The sequence below is a fragment of the Schistocerca serialis genome, chromosome 8 (genome assembly GCF_023864345.2).
Source record: "Schistocerca serialis cubense isolate TAMUIC-IGC-003099 chromosome 8, iqSchSeri2.2, whole genome shotgun sequence".
Taxonomy (NCBI): domain Eukaryota; kingdom Metazoa; phylum Arthropoda; class Insecta; order Orthoptera; family Acrididae; genus Schistocerca; species Schistocerca serialis.
Genome location: NC_064645.1, coordinates 270494883 through 270514869, shown reverse-complemented (window position 1 = coordinate 270514869; position 19987 = coordinate 270494883). Strand labels below are relative to the sequence as shown.

At 42.9% G+C, this 19987-nt stretch overlaps 1 protein-coding gene across 3 annotated transcripts in view; it reads left to right on the top strand.

Annotated features, from left to right (window-relative positions):
* The window catches only part of LOC126416277 (probable ATP-dependent RNA helicase spindle-E), a 264514-nt gene that overhangs the window by 160044 nt on the left and 84483 nt on the right, over positions 1–19987 (top strand). For all 3 annotated transcript variants that reach the window (XM_050083917.1, XM_050083919.1, XM_050083916.1), the window contains exon 18: positions 18882–19109. In XM_050083917.1, the coding sequence (XP_049939874.1) occupies positions 18882–19109 (228 nt within the window). The remainder of the gene's footprint in view (positions 1–18881; positions 19110–19987) is intronic.

Below are 19987 nucleotides of genomic sequence, written 5' to 3'. Positions count from 1 at the left end.
AGTTTTAAAATTAGGCAGAAGACCCATAATCTTATATAATTTATATTTTCATTTTTCTTTTTAAATTTCTTAGTTTTTTCTTTTGAAGTTGAAATTTGTTCCTATTCACCCCATATTACACTATCTATTCCGAGGAGTGAACTGAAATACTATCCACGTACAATGTAGAAACCTCATTATACAACACTGTATGGATAGAAAATAATGAGACACCAGGTATGTTCCACACTTTGGTGAAACTGAATTTGGTGAAACTGAAAAAGATTTGGGGCATAACATGTTGAAGTATTATTATGTTTGTGTGTTTTGACTTGTAAAAAACAGTATTGTAGATGGGGTGAAAAGGGTTAAGGTGCTGTGTTGTTGAAATGGTTAGGATTGGTTCCCCTGGATCTCTAAACTAATTTGTGGTAGTTGCAAAAGTCACATTTTTTCATCTATTGTATCATTTCCTTATAGTTATTTTGAGTTTCCTTTTTGGGTTTAGTATCTGAATATACAGGGTGTTTGCAAACATTTATAGCAAATCCAGAATGAGATTTTCACTCTGCAGCGGAGTGTGCGCTGATATGAAACTTCCTGGCAGATTAAAACTGTGTGCCCGACCGAGACTCGAACTCGGGACCTTTGCCTTTCGCGGGCAAGTGCTCTACCATCTGAGCTACCGAAGCACGACTCACGCCCGGTACTCACAGCTTTACTTCTGTCAGTATCTCGTCTCCTACCTTCCAAACTTTACAGAAGCTCTCATTCTGGAAACATCCCCCAGGCTGTGGCTAAGCCATGTCTCCGCATTATCCTTTCTTTCAGGAGTGCTAGTTCTGCAAGTTTCGCAGGAGAGCTTCTGTAAAGTTTGGAAGGTAGGAGGCGAGATACTGGCAGAAGTAAAGCTGTGAGTACCGGGCGTGAGTCGTGCTTCGGTAGCTCAGATGGTAGAGCACTTGCCCGCGAAAGGCAAAGGTCCCGAGTTAGAGTCTTGGTCGGGCACACAGTTTTAATCTGCCAGGAAGTTTCATTTATAGCAAATGTTGAAAAAGGGGGAAGGGGATACCTAGAATCAAAACAGATGAATTGGTCGCATGAAACATGTTGCACAGATTATTGTTAATGAGAAGGGAATGGTCAGATTTGTTGTATTGAAATCTGTATTAATTTTTGTCCCACTATTAGCCAACTTAGTAAACATTCCGTATGCCGGATTTTAGTTGCAGACATGAACTAGAAGTTACTAAAAACGTCAATGAAATATGACAATGCATGTTTTCTATTCTTGGAACTCTCTAGTGTACAGCTCTGAATTCTCTCATTATTTGTTGTACTCTCTTGTCACTGCTTTCATTTGTTCATGAGATGAGCACTGAATCAGTGATACAAAACAGTCAAAAGACAGCTTTAAATTTGTAAAGAAACACAACTCATATTTTATTTGTATAAATCTTTCCAAATAGCTAGGAAGTATAGTCAAGCAAATAAATTTCCAACATGTCTGCACTAATTTTATTTATTTTAGCTACTGAAAAAATATGAAATATTGTCATTGCTCCATAAATATATACATATGTATTTCTTGTGTGCCATGAAAATACAATTAAGGACGACATTTGACAGCATTTAGTCGCAGAATGACATTGATGTTTTCATAGAAAACTGGGCTGGAGTTAGGGATTAGTCCAGCCTGTATATTTTGAAGAATGACACACACATTTAAGCAAATTTTGAAATCAAGGAGAGGAAAACTGATAGTGTACTAGTGATTTTTACTTAAGAATATTCTCATGGTAGCAGACTGGAAACAGCATTGTTATATCCGTAATAATTTTCTTTGTAAATATTCTGGAAAATGCTGTCCACTGACAAAAATACTCAGTCCAACAGTTGAAGTACATTTATCATACAAGGGGGAACCTGAAGTCTGACAAGGAACACCTCTTGTGCAAGGTTGCAAGTTCAGTCTTTAGTAAGGTGCATTTGATAGCGTTGTGCTGACAATTATGACAGGAAGAATATTAGCTGCTAATGACTCACCGTGTACTTCAGGAGGGCGACAGAAAATGGTCTGCAGGAGGTGCAGAGATTGACCTTCTATGGGATATAGGTATTACACTTCACAAAATGAACAATGTCAACATTCATGAAATATTCAAAGCAAACCATTAACTTACACCATGAATACCGAATGAAAAACGGCATGCCACATTGATTGTAAAGGTTCACCCCATCAAGATCAGAGGCAAACTCTGTGGGAGTTACAAACCATGCACGATGTTCAGTTAGGTATCTACATTTAAAGAAGGCATATAGTGTCATATTGGTGTAATGGGCTGATGAGAACTAATGGAATGTGGTCGTATGCAACTGAATGCAAAACAGTCTGTCATGGAACTTATCGTGAAACTGGCTGTCCTTTAAGGCATAGCTACAAGATAGTGCAATAATACATTTTATAGGAACGGAAAAGACAAGCACCCAGAGGCTGAATTTGTCCAGTGGTACCTCGTGGTATTAATTGCAATGGAACATACTTTTCAAGAGAGATAGTTTGCTCTAAAGGAGTATCTCCCAAGGGGACTTACCACTCTCTGGTGAGTTCGAGCTTGACTGCCATGGGGCCCCAACTTTCACAGCACCTCTTCACTTTTCATGCTCTGAGTGTCTCTACTCCTGTTCTTTTTCCCCTCCTGTGCGTAACATGTCCTAGTATTTTCTGAAATGGGTGTTGCAATTTCAATAGCCCAGCACTGGAACAGTCCCTCAACTGTTTTTCTTTCTTTCTTCATTCTCCATTTCTTCCCCTTTCTCCGCTACAGCCTGTGAGGTTACCCTTTTTTTCTTCTTCCTCTCTGTGCGCTCCTGAAGGCTAGCCTATTATAACAGGTGACTGGGTAATGCATAATTCTCAGCTCCCAGTTGACAGGTAGGGTTCGCATGTACTTCCTGGTACAGGCCAGCCCAGGAACAGGTGACTGCCTGAGCTGTTACCTTCCCAATTGCCAGGAGTTCAGGAGGTGTGACCTGAGGTGTAAACAATCACCTAAGGTGGATGAGCTCCCCTCCGTAGGGACCCCTAGTTAGAAGGTGCGTGCTGTTGGAGATGCTGGCAATTGTGGGAGATTTTTTCGCAATGATGCAATCACCATCTTAGTCTATATCTACTAAACGTAAACAGAATGAGGCTAAAGATTCAAAGACTCTCCCAGCTGCAACTCAGTTCCTCATGCTATCGTGTACCGAAGGAGGCCAGTCCTTTGCTATGGTTATTTCTGTTATTATTCAGAAAGGTGTTGATCCAATTGCAGGCCCTGTGAAATTCTGCCCTTGCTTATATAATGGGACTGTGCTTCTGGAGACCAATTGTGCTTTTCAAGCCCAGCAACCGCTTACAGCTTCGCTCCTCCAAGGCTGTACGGTTCGTGTCGAGGGCCATCGAATTCTGAGTTCTTCTTGTGGCATTATTTACACTCGGGTGCTTGATGGTTTGACCAACGGAAAAATCCAAATTTACCTCTCTGTCCAGGACATCACTGTAGTCCGTCAGGTAATGAGAAAGGTTGATGCCACCTTTGTATGTACACGTACTCTTTTTTCTCACATTTGATCGAGCAGTGCTTCCATCAGAGATCAGAGGAGGCTCTGAAGTCATCACAGTCTGACTGTGTGTTCCAGACCTGATGCATTGCTACCAGTGTCAATGTTACAACCACACTCACATGTCCTGTCAAAACAAGGCCAAATGTGCTACTTTTGAAAGGTATGCTCACAAGGGCATTGCACACCTTCTTCTCCTCACGGTATCAGTTGTAATGGTGACCATGCCGCCTCATCCCATGAATGTCCCATGTATCTTGATGAGTAGGCCACCAGGAGATACAGATGAAGGAAAAAGTACCTCACCCTGTTGCTTGCAAGTTGTTGGCTAGTCAAAAGCATTGCATTGTACCATCTGGCACTTATAGTACTGTTCTTGCTATGCCTTGTTCCACGAAGGACATGGCCAGGCAGACCTGCGACCTCCAATTCAGCACTGCAGTTGTAATATTGCCCAGTATCATGGTAGCATCCCCATCTCCTCCTCCTACAGCTGTGCAAAAAGCCAACAAATCTTTGCCCTCGGGGAATGAAATCACTTGCTACATAACCCACAGGATGGAAAGGACAAAAGTAATACTCCTGCGAAGACGTTTTACGTCCCTCTGGCGAACCTCTGCCAACCGTAAAGGCATTAAAAAATTGAATAAATGCAAATGGTCTTCTCCTGCCCTGACCCGGAGATCCTCTTCCGTGGTGTCACCGCGTAGTACCCTCACCCAGCTGATCTCCATTTGGCTGGTGTGCACCACCATCCATTTTTCTGCCATGAAGTCTGCTGACTAACCGACGGAGAATGCCAACACCTCTGTAGATCTCATGGAATACTATCCTCCAGCCTCTGTGCCACACAACAGTGAGTCTTCGAAGGCTGGCACTCGGCAGCTGCTGAGGTGACTGCCCTATATTTGTTCACTCCTCCCCATTCCCCATTATGACTCCTCCAATAGAACATTTGTGGCATTAGATCCAACAAGGAGGTATTATGGCTGCTTTTGGAATCAGCAGCCTGTTGTTACCTGCCTCCAGGAATTTCCTTCTGCTCCAATTTGACCTGCCAAACCATCTCACTGAACACCCAGCTGCAAGCTGTTGCAGTCCACATTTTCCTTTGTCACTTCACCTTTTCTATTAGTGACATCTGCATTCCTCTGTCATACACTGTTACCAGGGCAGACTTACTCTAGCTTAGGGTGTTAATCGACTCCCTCCTTCCGCCCTTTTTGCTGCTCGGTGACTTTAACGTGTACCATCCACTTTGGGGCTCTTCCAGAACCTGTCCGAGAGGTGCCCTCTTGGATAGCTTTCTAAATCAACTCAACCTTATCTGTCTTCACACCGAAGCATCCACATTCCTTTCAGGCCCCACGAATATCTACTGCCATTTGGATCTCTCGTTCTGCACTGCCCAACTTGCCCATCATCTCTAGTGGTCTGTTCTGTCTGACACGTGCTCAAGCAACCATTTCCTGTGCACTATCCGTTTGCTGACTCCTACCCCACCTCTGTGTAAACCCAACTGGCAGCTTTCTAAGGCTGACTGGAGGCTTTACTCCTCCCTGACAACCTTCGACGAATAATGTTTTCACAGTTGTGATGAACAGGTGGAGCACCTTACAAACGTTATCCTTACTGCTGCAGAAAATTCCATATCTTGTGCTTCATCTTTACTACGCTGTGTCCCTGACCCCTGGTGGACTGAGGTGTGCCGTGATGCGATTCGCACGCGGAGAAATATTCTCCATATTTTTAACAGTTATCCTATGAGGGAAAACTGTATTCGTTATTAACAGTTGCGTGCACATTGTTGTTGCATTCTTCGGGATAGCAAAAAAACTAGTTGGATTTCATTTGTTAATTATTTTAACAGTTTCGCTCTCTCTTCTGTTGTGTGGGGCAACCTCATTTGGCTCTCTGGGGCCAAGGTCCATTCCCTGGTATCCAGCCAGTCCATAACAGATGATGTCATTGTGGATCCTGTTGCTATCTCTGCACCTTGGGCCACTATTTTGTGGAGATTTCGAGCTTCACCCACTATCACCCCACCTTCCTCCTTTGGAAATAAGTGGAGGTGGCTTTTGAGATACCCTTCTCCTCTCAGAATCACGAATACTAAAATGCCACCTTTACTATGAGGGAGCTAGACCAAGCTCTTACTTCATCAGAATCTTCCTCCCCAGGACTGGACAATGTTCACATTCAGATGTTGCTGCACCTTTCTCTTTCAGGAAAGCACTTTCTCCTTCATACGTACAATTGTATTTGAACAGATGGCATGTTTCCGAGATGCTGGCATGAAGCCACTATCATATCCTTATCTAAACCTGGTAAGGGCAAACACCTTCCTTGTAGCTACTGCCCCATTTCTCTCACCAGGTGTGTTTGTGAAGTGATGGAACATAATGGTCAATTCAAAACTAAGAGTGTGTGTTTCGCTTATTCATCTGCACATTCTTCCATCTTATATCATCTTAATGCAATCCACCATCGTGGAATACATTTGGCCACTGGCACCTTCCACACTAGCCCGGTTGAGTGTCTCTATGCAGAAGCTGCTGAACTACCACTGTCATACAGGGGTGATACTGTCCTCAGTGGCTACACATGCTATTTGTCTGCCATGCACGACCACCCTTCCTTTTCCTTCTTCTTTGTTGACTCCTGTGACTGCCAGTATGGGGTGTGTCCTCCTTCTGTGTTACCTTCCAGAGTTCGCTTTCGGCTACTGCTCCAGCAGCTTAAATTCATGTTACCTGCCACGTTCCCAATGGGTGTGGACCATTCACTGCCTCGGCTTCATGTGGCAGCCTGTGTTCATCTTGGATTCCAGTCACTTCCCAAGGAAACTACTCCAGATCTGATCTATCGCAGTAATTTTCTCACCCTTCGCAAGCAGTTTAGCAATAGAACCTACGTGTCCACTGATGGATTGGAGACTAACAGTGGCATTGTGTGTGCCTTCATCATTGGCACCAAATTTTTGGTATTGGCCTCTAGAACACTGGTCAATATTTACAGCAGAGCCCTTTGCCTTCTATCAGCCACCCAGTACATCCGAAGACATAGGCTTTTTAATTGTGTCATATGCTCCGATTCTCTCTGTGTCCTTCAGAGCCTTTGTATGCTATACACAGTCCATCCCTAGTGCAGCAGGTCCAAGAAAGCTTTCACTTGCTCGCTGTTGAAGGAGGCATTGTGGTATTCCTGTGGGTTCCTGATCATGTTGGCCTGATGGGAAATGAGGCTGCTGACACTGCTGCCAAGGCTGCAGTCCTCCTGCCTTGCCCTGCTAGCTCTTCCATTCCTTCGGATGATCTCTGTGTTGCCGTCTGTCAGCAGGTGGCATCACTTTGGCATCACCACTGGTTTTCTCTTCACGGGAACAAGCTCCCAACAGCTTGGCCAACCTCCTCTCAGCTTTCTTGTCGTGAGGAGATCCTTCTGGCTGGGTTGCATATTGGGCACTGTCTTAGTCGCCACTGACATTTGTTAAATGGTGATCCCCACCACTTTGTGCTCATTGCCATCAACCTTTGATGGTTTGCATTTGCTGGCCAAATGCCCCTTTTTTTTATCCACTACATTCTAGCGTATGTTTGCCGTCTGAGTTATCAGCCGTTTTAACAAATGACACGCGGGCTGTCGACCGTGTTTTACTTTTTATCCGTCGTAGCAGTATGACGACAAACATTTAATCATTGGTTCAGTACCTCTACTGTTTCTAAGGTGTATTTTGTGGACCTTTCTCCAAGAGGTAGACCTTGTTTCTAGCTCTCTTTCCTTCCATCAATTGGTTTTAACATGTAGTTGCTTTTAACTTCTTTTCTTAGCGGATAGATCACCTCCAACTTCACACAGTGCAATAAATAACTTTCCAGCCAATTAACCATCTGGAATTACAATTGGCATAATTGTATACGAATCTGTTGAGGCATTGATGTTTGTTGGTCTTGATACAACTGTCTTGGTACCTTAATTTTCAGGGTTCCTTTCATATGCACTTCATTTTCAAAACGCAGATGGTCGGAGTTGGGGGGGGGGGGGGGGGGGGATCTTTACTGAACAGTGGGATAAGTTTGTTTAGCTCATCTACAGATTTTTTGGCCAATTCCACAGTTTGCTGTGCATTGTCAAGTTGACACTTTATTTGAAATTTCTTTATCTTACATCTTCCAATTCTGTAGCACTGCTTGAAGTTCTGCAACCATCCACTGCTTTCCTTGAAGTTACTGTAATCTGTGCCATGTGCAGTTTGATGTGCATAATGTAGTTCGTCACTATTGGTACACCCTGTAAATTGTATCAAGTATCCTTGAAATGTCAAACACCAGTTTTTGTATCAAGTGCACCTTTTCTTCCCTTACATATCTGTAGTTTTTTTATGCACTACACAGTCATATTGCTGTGGACTTATTCAAAATCTGTTGATAATTAGTTTTTTACTTTGCTATGGAGGATCTTCCATGTACGCAATTGTGTTTGGTACCCACTGCTTGGACAGTGTTGTCCTTTACTAACTTTTGCTGGAGATGGGATTAGTAGTTACCTGTCTGTCAAGGATGATGAATTACATGGTTTGATACCTGTTTCAATATCACTTACTGCAGACGTGTGTGTGTGTGTGTGTGTGTGTGTGTGTGTGTGTGTGTGTGTGTGTGTGTGTATTGTTGACAAAGGCCTTAATGGCTGAAAGATATAATTGTGTGAATCTTTTTGTTGTGCCTATCATGACTCGGCATCTCCGCTATATGGTGAGTAGCAACTTTCCTTCTCTAATATTGTTACTTTCACTTGTTAAGCACATATTGTCGTCATTATACTCCTCGTGTACATTGTCCGCACAGTTGAATGTATACTACACCATACATTCCACTGATTCATCTTGCAGAGATGCTGATATTTCATCTGCCACTCCTTTCTCACTACTTGGACAATGATTGTCCTTTAATACATTTTTCTGGAGATGGGGTTAGTAGCTACCTGTCTGTCAAGAATGGTGAACTACATGAAATTGCTTCGTGATGAAACATCAACTTCAACAACTGTTGTTGTCGATACAATGCGATATTTGCCTTGTTTAGCATTGCCATTGCTCCGCTTTGTATCACTGTTGTGAGTTACATATCAATAAGCAGTTCAATTGTGCTCTGTAGCCTCACACTATGCTCACCATTGTATGTCTCCAGTCCCACCCCCTGTTGCCATTAGCACCCAAAATTGTGGTTGCGTGTTAGACAATATGTGGGATGGCGATGTTGTGAACATCATTGGGCTTTTGTGACCTTGCACTCAAGGGGTCCTTGTGAATGAGTTCGAAATGCAGTTGATAATGATGCAGAAATGTGTTCAATTGGTTCATATCTGGTGAGCTGGAGGGCCAGCACATCAATTGGCACTCACCACTGTGTTCCTCGAACCACTCCATCACTGTCCTCTCCTTGTGACATGGCGCATTATCTTGTTGAAAAATGACACTGTCATTGGGAAACATCATCATCATGAAGAGGTATATGTGGCCTCCAAACTTTGTGCGATTCTTCTTGGTTGACATGGTGCTTGCATGAGCTCCACTGGCTCATGAATTCCCGCGTGAATGTTTCCCGAAGCATAATGAAGCTGCAACCAGCTTGTCTCCATCCCGCAGTTGTTCTCCTGGAAGACATCGGATTCACGCCCTCCCATCAACATGACGGAGGTACGGGATTCATCAGATGACACAGTGCTCTGTCAATGTGCCAATGTCATGTAACATCAGCTTGGTATCTCTCTTCACAAGTTGCCTCTAAGAGACTCCCTCGTAGGAGAAAAGTTTGAGCCATCGCTAACAAAGCTGTTTCAATCTGTGTTTACGTCAACCTGCTTTCTGTTCGATGGAAATTATTATGAACAGACAGACAGATTAACGATGGGCTGGCACCATCACCAGTCATAGCTAATATGATCATGGAGCCATTGAAGAAGCAGCCCTGGAGTTGGCAGTCTACAAGCCCTCCTACTTTTTTCAATGTGAATTGTGAATTGTTGACAGTCAACAACTCATTCGTATTGTGGTCACATGGATGACATCACCTACAAAACTTTCTGCAACACCTAAATTTGCTGCACCAGAATATCAAATTCACAATGGACATAGAGGAAAACCATGAACTTCCATTTCGGGACGTGCTTATCAAATGAAGACCAGACAGCACAATAGGATACAGCATCTACCATAAACTGACACATATAGATTTGTACTTGCAGGCCTCCAGCTGTCATGCCCCTTCGAACCCGAAGGTGTCCTAAGCAGCCTAGTGCAGAGAGCACATGAAATGTCATACTGTGACAGTCCAGCAGATAAACTGCAGCACTTACAGGTTGTGTTTCATATGAACAGTTACAGCAACTGCCAGGTACAACAGGCCTTAAAACAAAAGAAGCCAAAACCATAATGTGCTGAAGGCAAAGATAAATCAGTTGCATTGGGAAGACATCGGCAAAATTATGATGAATATTCTGGAAATACAATGTCAAGTGTGTGTTCTACTGACGAATCAAAATAACCTTTTAGGATCACTCAAGGCTATGTAATACTCGGCAAACTGGGAGTCTGCAGCATCCATTGCAGTGTGGGGAAATGCATGTAGGCCAGACTACCCGGACAATACAGGTGAGGTGCACTGAGCATAAACATCACACACACATTGTTCAGCCGACAAAGTCTGTTGTGGCAGAGCACTACATCTTCCATGGACATGAACTGTCACAGCACCAAGTTTTTGCAACACTCCAACACCTTCTGGCATTGTTTTCTCAAGAAACTGTAGAGCTCTGATGCCCTCGGGGGGATCGGCATTCGTTTGCTGAGTACGAGCTTGGTGACCCTGAGATTCCTGAGCTGGGGACTGGTAAGTGAAGCCAGCCCTGTCACCATAAGCTCTAGACATTCTTCAGCGACCATCGTGTGGCACAGTGGTGGAACGGAGATCTTGGCTTGACCACCTGGATCACAAGGATGGTGAAACCACTGTTTAAAAAAAATTGTCAATCACAAGGTGTACTGTGCGCAGATGGGGTGCATGGCCATTAAGGTGGAACAGTTGTCAGGAGGCAACCTCTGGGGAACCTTAGTCGTATAAGGCTTACTCAGGCACATGAGGCTCTCTCTGAGTGGACCCTTTTGTTTCCCTAGCTGCTCGTGGGACTGAGATGGAACCCTCAAAATCATTTCCCTCTCCTCCCAGTGGGAAGGATATACTGCCCGCGAGTGTTCACACCCATTCATCCAAGAGAATGAGAGAGGCTAGTCTCCCGATAGTAAGAACACTTTGGACTTCAGTAACATGGCTGATGGAGTCATGAATATTAATGTGTTTCTGGTGAACGTGGGGGCATTTGAAAAAGTGTTGCCCTTATATATCCATAAGGTTTTGGAAGGCCTTGCTGGCACCTTAAAATCTAGAAAATGACTGTGTAATGTCTCATTGTTGGTAGAAACTAACAAGTCAAAGCGGGTGGAACTTCTTCAGAAATCTCAGAAACTGGGTGAATAGAATATCATTGTAGAGATGCACACCTCTCTCAGTTCCATTAAGGGTGTTGTCACATGCCAAAATATAGTGGACATGGACTTAGCAGAACTGAAGCAAGAATGGGAATCCCAGGGGATAGTCGATGTGGACGAACAAAAGCAAAGGAATAATGGAGAAACTGAAAAGACAGCCACTTTCATTGTCACATTCAGTTCTCTGACACTGCCTGAACATATTATGGCGGGGTTCCATTCACTTAATGTTCAGCCTTACATTCTAACCCTGTGCAGTGTATAAATGCCAGTGTTTCGGCCATACAACCATGAGTTGTGGGGGTGATGCCAGGGTGTATACGACCCGGGACAACCGGGAGATCTGGGAAAAATTCGAGAATTTTTTCATCCGGGAGAAAACCGGGAAAAACCCTGGAATTGTTTACAATTCCGGGAATTTTTCATTGTTTTAGTTTTCAGTTAAATTTTTGTGATTTTGACTGGTAAGAACCAATACTCTTAACAAAGGATATTACTGTATCCGGCTACTGCAGTTAATACTGCGGCAACAAAACATGAACGAGGGGGGGGGGGGGGGGATGCAAATAAAACTCATGTTGCAAAGGAAATGCGCCGTATACAACAAAACACAGTGACATACAAGCGTCTGCCAACAGCAAAGTGTGTCAAAGGCTTTAGGAAGACTATGCAATACTTCATAACAACAAATTGCCTCCAATCGTGACGTGACAACTGTTTAAATTAGAATCGTTTGAGCAGTTGCGGGCGGGCTCTTGCGCTTGCGCAGTTGAGTCACATATGAGTAGTACCTTCTCTCGCTTCTGGTTACAGAAGTGTGGCTGGGCGCCACTATTTAATATCGCCCCGGTTCAGAAATATAGTAAATCTGGGGCTGATGCCCAGAGCAGTCCGAGTTGAGGTGGGGAGATGGGTCGTCTCCATGTGACGTGTTTACGTTCAGTGATTTTGTTGTTTCCTCTTCGTTTATTGCTCTCACGTTAAATGATAACAAACGGATTTTTGCGGCCGGAAGCTATCAAATGAATTAAAATACATTCGCATAATTACGGAAGACTAAAATATGTTATTAGTTTTAGATTTTATTTCTACTTTCCTGACAGTCGAGCATTAATCACCTTGCAGAACAATGAAGTTATTTTTGTCGGTTTGCTAAAGAGATTTGGCTTTCATTAATCTTTTCTGCTGAGGCAGTCAATTTACTTGAAACGAAGTGTTTAATTTCACACGATTAGCTAGTTCCAACTGTCCGCTGCATTTCAAGTGCACGTATGGCGTTATGCCATAATAAAGAACCAAACATTAGATGATACAGTACTGGTACCCCAAGAAAATTTACATACGAATGTGCATTTCAAACCGAATTATGCATTTTAGTACGGTTCACGAAATCCCGATGCGCTTCAAGTTTCTTTTATGACATAATGCAAGATCTTTTAATGTTTTATATGTACGAACATGGAGGCTTCCTGCATCATCGTAGTCGCACAAGCGCAGTGATGCCTGTTATCTGACGCTCTCTTCCAACTGATGAAATGAACCTATTTCTAACAGGTCACGGGAAAATATTGCTAATGGTGGTTTGAAAAGCGTTACATTCAAACCAAATTTCATTTTCAAGATGAACTATGTGCGAGAATGTACGATGAATTTCTTAAATCACAAAGCGTTTGACTCTCATTTAAAAATCCACTCTTTGAGGACGACCATTTAGAAGAATTTTGTTGCCAAACTTGTGTGATGTATCTTAAAGTGTAACACGTGCAAAAAAGATCAATATTGTATGTGGAAGCTTACCTTCTCTTCCACCTTATTAATCTTCGAGACCAGTATTATATGTGAATGCTATTTATATTAGTTTAAACCATTAAGTTTCCTTATTTGTGTTTTCGCGCTACTTGTGAGTGATCTTGCTATTGGCTGACTACATCACGTGTCCTGTGCTGTCATCAGCTGGCGAGATCACGTGACATGAGCTATGACTGGCTTACAAAAGTGCATCGCAATCTCGATTTCAGTGCTTCAGCAAGTGGCATGCAGTGTATGGTGGAATTCAAACTTATACCTTCGTAATACGGAAATATGCAGCGTACATGTTGCTGCACGTCAAAGGTCTTTCAAAACGTGTTTTTCCCCTAAGTTTCGTTTTCTAAAGCTCGGGGAAATTCTACGTCGGTATATAAAACCATAAATATTCAAAGGATTGACGAGTTTTACAGTGCCGAGGAACAGTAAACTGTCACTTAACACGGAAAAAGTATATTTTCACCTGGGAGAAAGTGTGTTTTTAACCGGGAAATCCGGGAAAAACCCCGGAAATTTTTTTTACTTGTCCACGTATACACCCTATGAAGCAATCTGCGGGAAGTGCGGAAAAGCTTCTCATGATGTTGGGACTGACTGTCCGCCTCCAGCGATCTGAATCAATTGCTCTGGGAACCACCCAGTCTGGAGCCAAGACCGCCCTGTTTTTGCTGAGGAACGGAAAATACAGGAAAAAAAAAAATTGACCAAGTGTATTGCCTATGCCGAAGACAAAAAAGAATATATGGTGACGAAACCCCCTGTCTTTGCCACCTTGTAGTATTCCATGGTGCAGAAACCTATTCCCAAGGCAGGCACTTCAACGCACACGGTGTCTAGTGTGCCTGTATCCACCACAAGCACCCATACTTGAACTTGTACATGCCAAGGGAAAAAGATTAAGGACAAAGCAATCCAGGCAGCTGCACCAGGAAAGACCAACAACAGTTCTGCAGTAGCATCCAGAAGGAACAAGAAAAGCAGAGTGCCTTTCAACATCCCCTTTCCCCTCATCCTTGAAGGTACAGGCTGCAAGGAAAGGCTCACAGTGTTCGGGTCAAAAGCTGTCCCGAGCTCCATCAGACATCATTTTTTCAAGTCTGACTGATAAGGAGGACATCATGGAGTTAGATACCTAGAATCCAGGCAGCCCCTCCACTCCCCCTCACTGTACATGTGCTTCACCTCCTTGGTGCAAAGATAGGGGTAAATTAAAACCACATCGATGAAGTGACTTCCATCCTCCACTGGAACTTACAAGGGTTCAGAATGCCTTGGATGAACTCCGTCTCTTATCTCAGGGTAGGCCATTGTGTCTGCACCTCCAGGAGACTAATTTCCATCAATTGCATGCCCCTGAGCTACAAGGCTATATCCTACACAGAAAAGTCGACCTGAGTGGAGAGAGAGGTAGAACAGGCATAGGTATTTTTGTCAGTACCGACTACCACTGCTCGCCCCTCTCACTTATGACGACTTTACAAGCAGTTGCTGTATCAGTGCACGTGTGCCTCGTCCATAGACAATATGTTCCCTTTACTTGCCCCCACATGATGTGCTCGATGAAGAGGCCCTAACTGACCTTATTACACACACACACACACACACACACACACGTAGTGATTTTGATACACACAATGTGCTTTGGGGCTCTGCAACTACTTGCTACAGGGATAGAGCAATTTTGAGGCTTATCATGTCATCATGACCATACGTTCTAAATACGGTACAGAGCATTTATTTCTGCACAGCAACTGGGTCGTTCTCTGCCATTGATCTGTCACTTTGCTCTCCAGCTCTTGCTCACAATGCTCAATGGGAAGTGGTTGACTTGCAAGAAGTGATCACTTCCCAATCTGGATTCATCTGCCAGATGGAGTGGAAACCGGAAAGAAAAACCACTGTGATGGGTGCTCAGTAGAGCAGACTGGACACTTTTTAGCCAGTTGGCCCAGTTTGAACTTTGTGCCAATGCCGGGGCTGTTGTAATGTGGAACAGCACTCCTCAAACCAACCCATGGGTGATTGCCTGGACTATGCCGGCCTAGTTTGCCACAGTTACTGCAAGTCAGAGTCCAGGTTTCAAATGCCATAGAGTGGATGCTGAGAGGTGTAGTTTGGACATCTGGTCCACCAGTGGTGAAGATAACACCTGCCCATTTTCCATGTGGGAGCTGAATTCTGCATTGTCTGTGGCTCGTGGCACGTCCTCTGGTCACGACAGAATCCATTATAGTATGTTGCAGCACCTCACAAGGTGAAGCAAAGATATCCTCCTCACACTTTTTAGTGCCATTTGGGTGTTGGGTTGCTTTTCCGACTTGTGTTGTGAGGCAATTTTAATTCCTCTTTTAAAACCTGGGAAAGACCATACATCCCCGAGTAGTTACCACAGTGTTGCCCTCACTAGCTCTGTGGGAAAGACCTTGGAGTAGATGGTCTACTGCCACCTTGTCCAGATCTTAGAATAAAGAGACCTCCTTAGTTGCTTTCAGTGTGGGTTGAGGAAGTATCGCTCCTCCTTTGATAACCTGACCCTCCTGGAGATGACTATATAAAAGGCATTCCTATGCCAGCATCACCTTCTGGGTTTATTTTTTTACATTGAGAAGGCATACGATACTACTTGGTGGCATCTTATCCTGGAGCAGTGTCACGAGTGGGGTTTTCATGGTTGTCTTCTCATTTTTAATCAGTCCTTCCTCTCGTTACGATATGTTAGATACCGAGTCAATGACATCCTGTCTGATCACTTTGGTAGGGGAACGGTGTCCCTCAAGGTAGCGTTTTAAATATGACTGTCTTTGTCATAGCTATTAATAACATTATGTCCGTAGTGAAAAGTCCTGTCCAGTGTTGTTTGTTTGTGAACGACTTCTCTATGTTTTGCTCTTCTTCAAGCCTCACAACGACAGCACGTCAGTTGCAAGTAACTATTTGACATTCGGATGAATGGGTGTGGAAGAGTGGTTTTAAGTATTACACCAAGAAGTCTGTATGTGTTCTTTTTAACTACTCTCTTTCCTGAATTGAGGATGAGGGACACTTTCCTTCCTTTTAAAGACTCTGTGAGGTTTCTGGGCCTCATGTTGGACTCTAAGCTTACATGGATACCACATTTTAAGGCTCTGAAAAACAGCTCACTTAAGGCTTTAAAGTATTTTAAAGAAGGGATTTGGTTGGCCACTGGGGCATTCAGAACAAGCCCCAAACCAAGCCTTTGTGCCGAGGCTGGTGAACTGCCACTTCACATCAGGTGATGGCTACTTATGGTGCGCCAGGCTTATAAAACACTGTCCACACCATGCACTCCCACATTCCATGCCACTGTTCAGCCTCCACTGGAAAGGCTGTTTGGTATCCTGCACACGATTGCTTTCTAGAAATGGGTGTGGCTGGTATTCATGTTTTACATTGCATTTGGAGCAGAGTTCCATCTTGTCTTCGCCAGAGGTCCAGACATATTTTAGATTGACGAATTTTAAGAAAGATCGTATGTCAGATTTTACACTTCTGTCTCCTTTTTTTAACATTGTACGTATGCCTCACAGTTTCACAGTGGTGTGCTCTGATGGCTCCAAAAAAAGGGGATTCCCTTGGCTGCTCTGTCATGTTCCAATATTGGCCTTCCTGACAAGTATACTGTTTTCTCAGCAGAGCTCCACACAATCCAGAAGGCACTGCAACAGATGCATTGTATTAAGGGCAAACGGTTTTGATTTGCTCCGATTCCACTAGTACCTGACAATCGTTACAGGACCTGTACCCAACTGAGGAGTTGGTCTGACTGATGTATGACCAACTGTACTTGCTCCGATGCCAGGGTAAGCAGGTATCATTCTGCAGGGTGCCACGTCATGTAGGGATATGGGGAAATGAACAGGCCGATCGGGCTGCCAAGGAGGTCTGCAGAGGACAGGGTGTGGCACAGTGTCCTATTCCCTTGCAGGCTGTCGTTTCTGTGCTACACAGGAAGTGCTACACGGGAAGTGCATACAGTACAATGGTTGGGCGGTAATGGCCAATAAGCTGCAGTTGGTAAAGTCAACAACCTGTACATGGCATTCCTCCTGCCAGTTGCTTAGGCAGAACGAAGTGACCCTCACGACTCTTAGAATTGGGCACTGCTCTCCTCCGACAAGAGGATCCTATGTTTTGTGATGCTTGTAGCATGCACATCTCTATCCACCATATTTTAACATGGTGTGTTTTGTACTATGATGCAAGGGCAGAAGCAAATATCAGTGGGAATATGCCCTGTATTTTAGCTGATGATGAGATTAGTGTGACTAAGGTTTCAAAGTTTTTTGATGTGTCTGGACTCTGGCCTAAACTTGTAGGCTGAAGGTTTTAGTGTGTTGCAAAGGGGCTGGCTCCTCCTTTTTTTGTTTTTGCAGTCAACCAGCCACACTGATATGCTCTATTGTTTTAGCTCCTTGTACCTCTTTCACCCTGTGTTGTTAATGTTGTAATATTGACACAATACTTTGTTCTGTGCTTCTGTGCAGTTACACACATACTTTTCCAATTTTTTTAACTTTGTTTTCCGCACTGTCTAGAGCTCTGACAGCTTGGTGGACCGTAAATAAGGACAGCAGTTTTCAATTAAGCAAGGCCTGGAACCCAGCCTTGAGTATCACAAGAGCACAGTGGCAGTCTACATGGAGTTCCACTCCTGTCAGCTGAATAGGATGAAGAAGCATTGTCACCATGCCAGCAGCAATTTGCATCTAGGTCTGGCCACAGTGTAACAGTGGTCCCGGCATATATCACTCAGACATCAGGAATGCCTGAAGATGGCAAGAAGTCAGCTTGCCAAAATATCACACTTCTTAGATGTCACCCACCTGAATACCAGAGAACTATTCAAAAATTAATATAACAATGGAAACTCAAGGTTGGAGTTTCAAAACTATAAGGGATCTTGAGAATGTAAGGAAAAAATAGTTCGATATTTACCATAAAGATGACACATTAAGTTGCAGACAGGCACAACTAAAAGACACTGACACATTAGCTTTTTGCCACAGCCTTCATCAGAAAAAGAAAGACAAACACGCACACACACAAGCACACGCACACGCACATGCACACCCAAGCATAACTCACAACTCACGCACACATAACCGTCATCCCCGGCAGCTTGGACCAGAATACCAGGATTCTGGTCCAAGCTGCTGGAGATGATGGTCAAGTGAGCATGAGTTGTGCTTGCTTGTATGAATGAATCTCTCTCTCTCTCTCTCTCTCTCTCTCTCTCTCTCTCTCTCTCTGTGTGTGTGTGTGTGTGTGTGTGTGTGTGTGTGTGTGTGTGTGTGTGTGTTTTTTTTTTTTTTTTTTGTGTGTGTGTGTTTCTTTTTTATGAGAAAGGTTGGACCAAAAGCTAATGTGTAAGTATTTTAATTGTGCCTGCCTGCAACTTAACCAAGTCCTCTTTACGGTAAGTAGCAATCTGTCTTTCCCTTACATTCCCAAAATTTAATACACAGTTTTCCCTATTTTTCTGAGGCCAGTGAAAGTGGCCTAAGGCTTAAACATTTCTTTTCACCAAGATGGGTGAGGTTAGCACCATCTCAGTACCGTCTGGTGAGCCCTTCTTAGGTTACCAAGTGGAATCACTCACTGTAAAATAACCCAACAAAAGCCTCAGCTCAGTACAGAGTTGGAAGTCTTGTAAATTCTTGGCTGTGCCATGTACAGTTTTGGTAGCACCTCACATGTTATTAATTTTTTCATGTACTAACTTCACATTTAATTAACCAATACAATTGCTAATTATTTCTGACAAGAAGAAATTACTATTGAGCACCTGTAGTTCACAAATTATTTATATTCCAATCTTCTTATGCTATTCTTAACTTTTTGGAATTTCTTCTATGATGTATTAAAAAGAAAATTGTATCCCTTGAATAACTGTTATAAATATTGTCTTATGCTGACTTCATTTTAGGTGTTTTTCATTGATTATGGAAATACAGAATTTGTGACATTAAGTGACCTGAGGAATTTCTCTGAGAAAAACATGGAAGATGGTGTGCATACAATCCTGCCACTTGCATGTGAGTTTGTGTTGTCTGAAATAAAACCATCTATTCTGAAAAATCCCCGAGGAGTTTGGTCAGATGAAGCCCATGAAGCATTCAGGGAGCTTACAGAAGGAAAAATATTTACAGCTGAGGTATGATCTTTAAACAAAACTTTTCTGTTTTTAGGTTGAGTATTTGTATGCATATTCTTTAGAAATAATTTTATGCTAATTGTTTAGATAGATACATGCAAGCTGAAAATTTTGCATAGGTTTTTTGTGGGAAACTCATTGTGAACAACTACAAAAGTATTCCAACTTGTCAATTCACAGGAATATGTTAAGACTTGCAGTAGTATATGTCCTTTTTGTAGTCAAAATTCAGAAGAAAAATAACAGCCAGCCTGTGAATAATACAAGACATGAAATGTGTCTTGCATTCAAGTATGATAAAATATAATACAAATCATGTTCAGTCGAGAATGAAATTTTCAGCAGTTGGGTTGTTAGCAGCATTTGCAAGCTATAAATCAGTGTTTGAAAATTAGCATAATAAATGCTTCCTACCAAATATTTAATTGTTAATTTTCCATTAGAGTGTCAGTTGTAGCCAGTTAACACTTTTGCATCATCTTATTACATTAATAATTGCACTAGAATAACAAAAAACAGTGGATTTGATATATCAGTGGAAGTAATCAATTTTTGAAAATATGATACGCTTGGATAGAGAAAAAAAATCTACTCACCAAATGGCACAAGGAGAAGACATACACAAATGTATGGAAATGTGAAAGCTTTCAGAGCCAGTGGTTCTGGTTAGACGGCTGGAGGGAAAGAAAGAGGAATTAAAATTTCGGTGCTTCATATAGTGTACCACAAAAATACACTGTTCTAACTCTCAGAACCATTATTTCTGAAAGCTGAGATAATGTTGCATATTTTGATACAAGCCAATCAGCAATACTGAAACTTCACCTGCAAACTGACCAGCAATTCTCTCCAATAATTTTATAGTTTTCTCAAGAGAA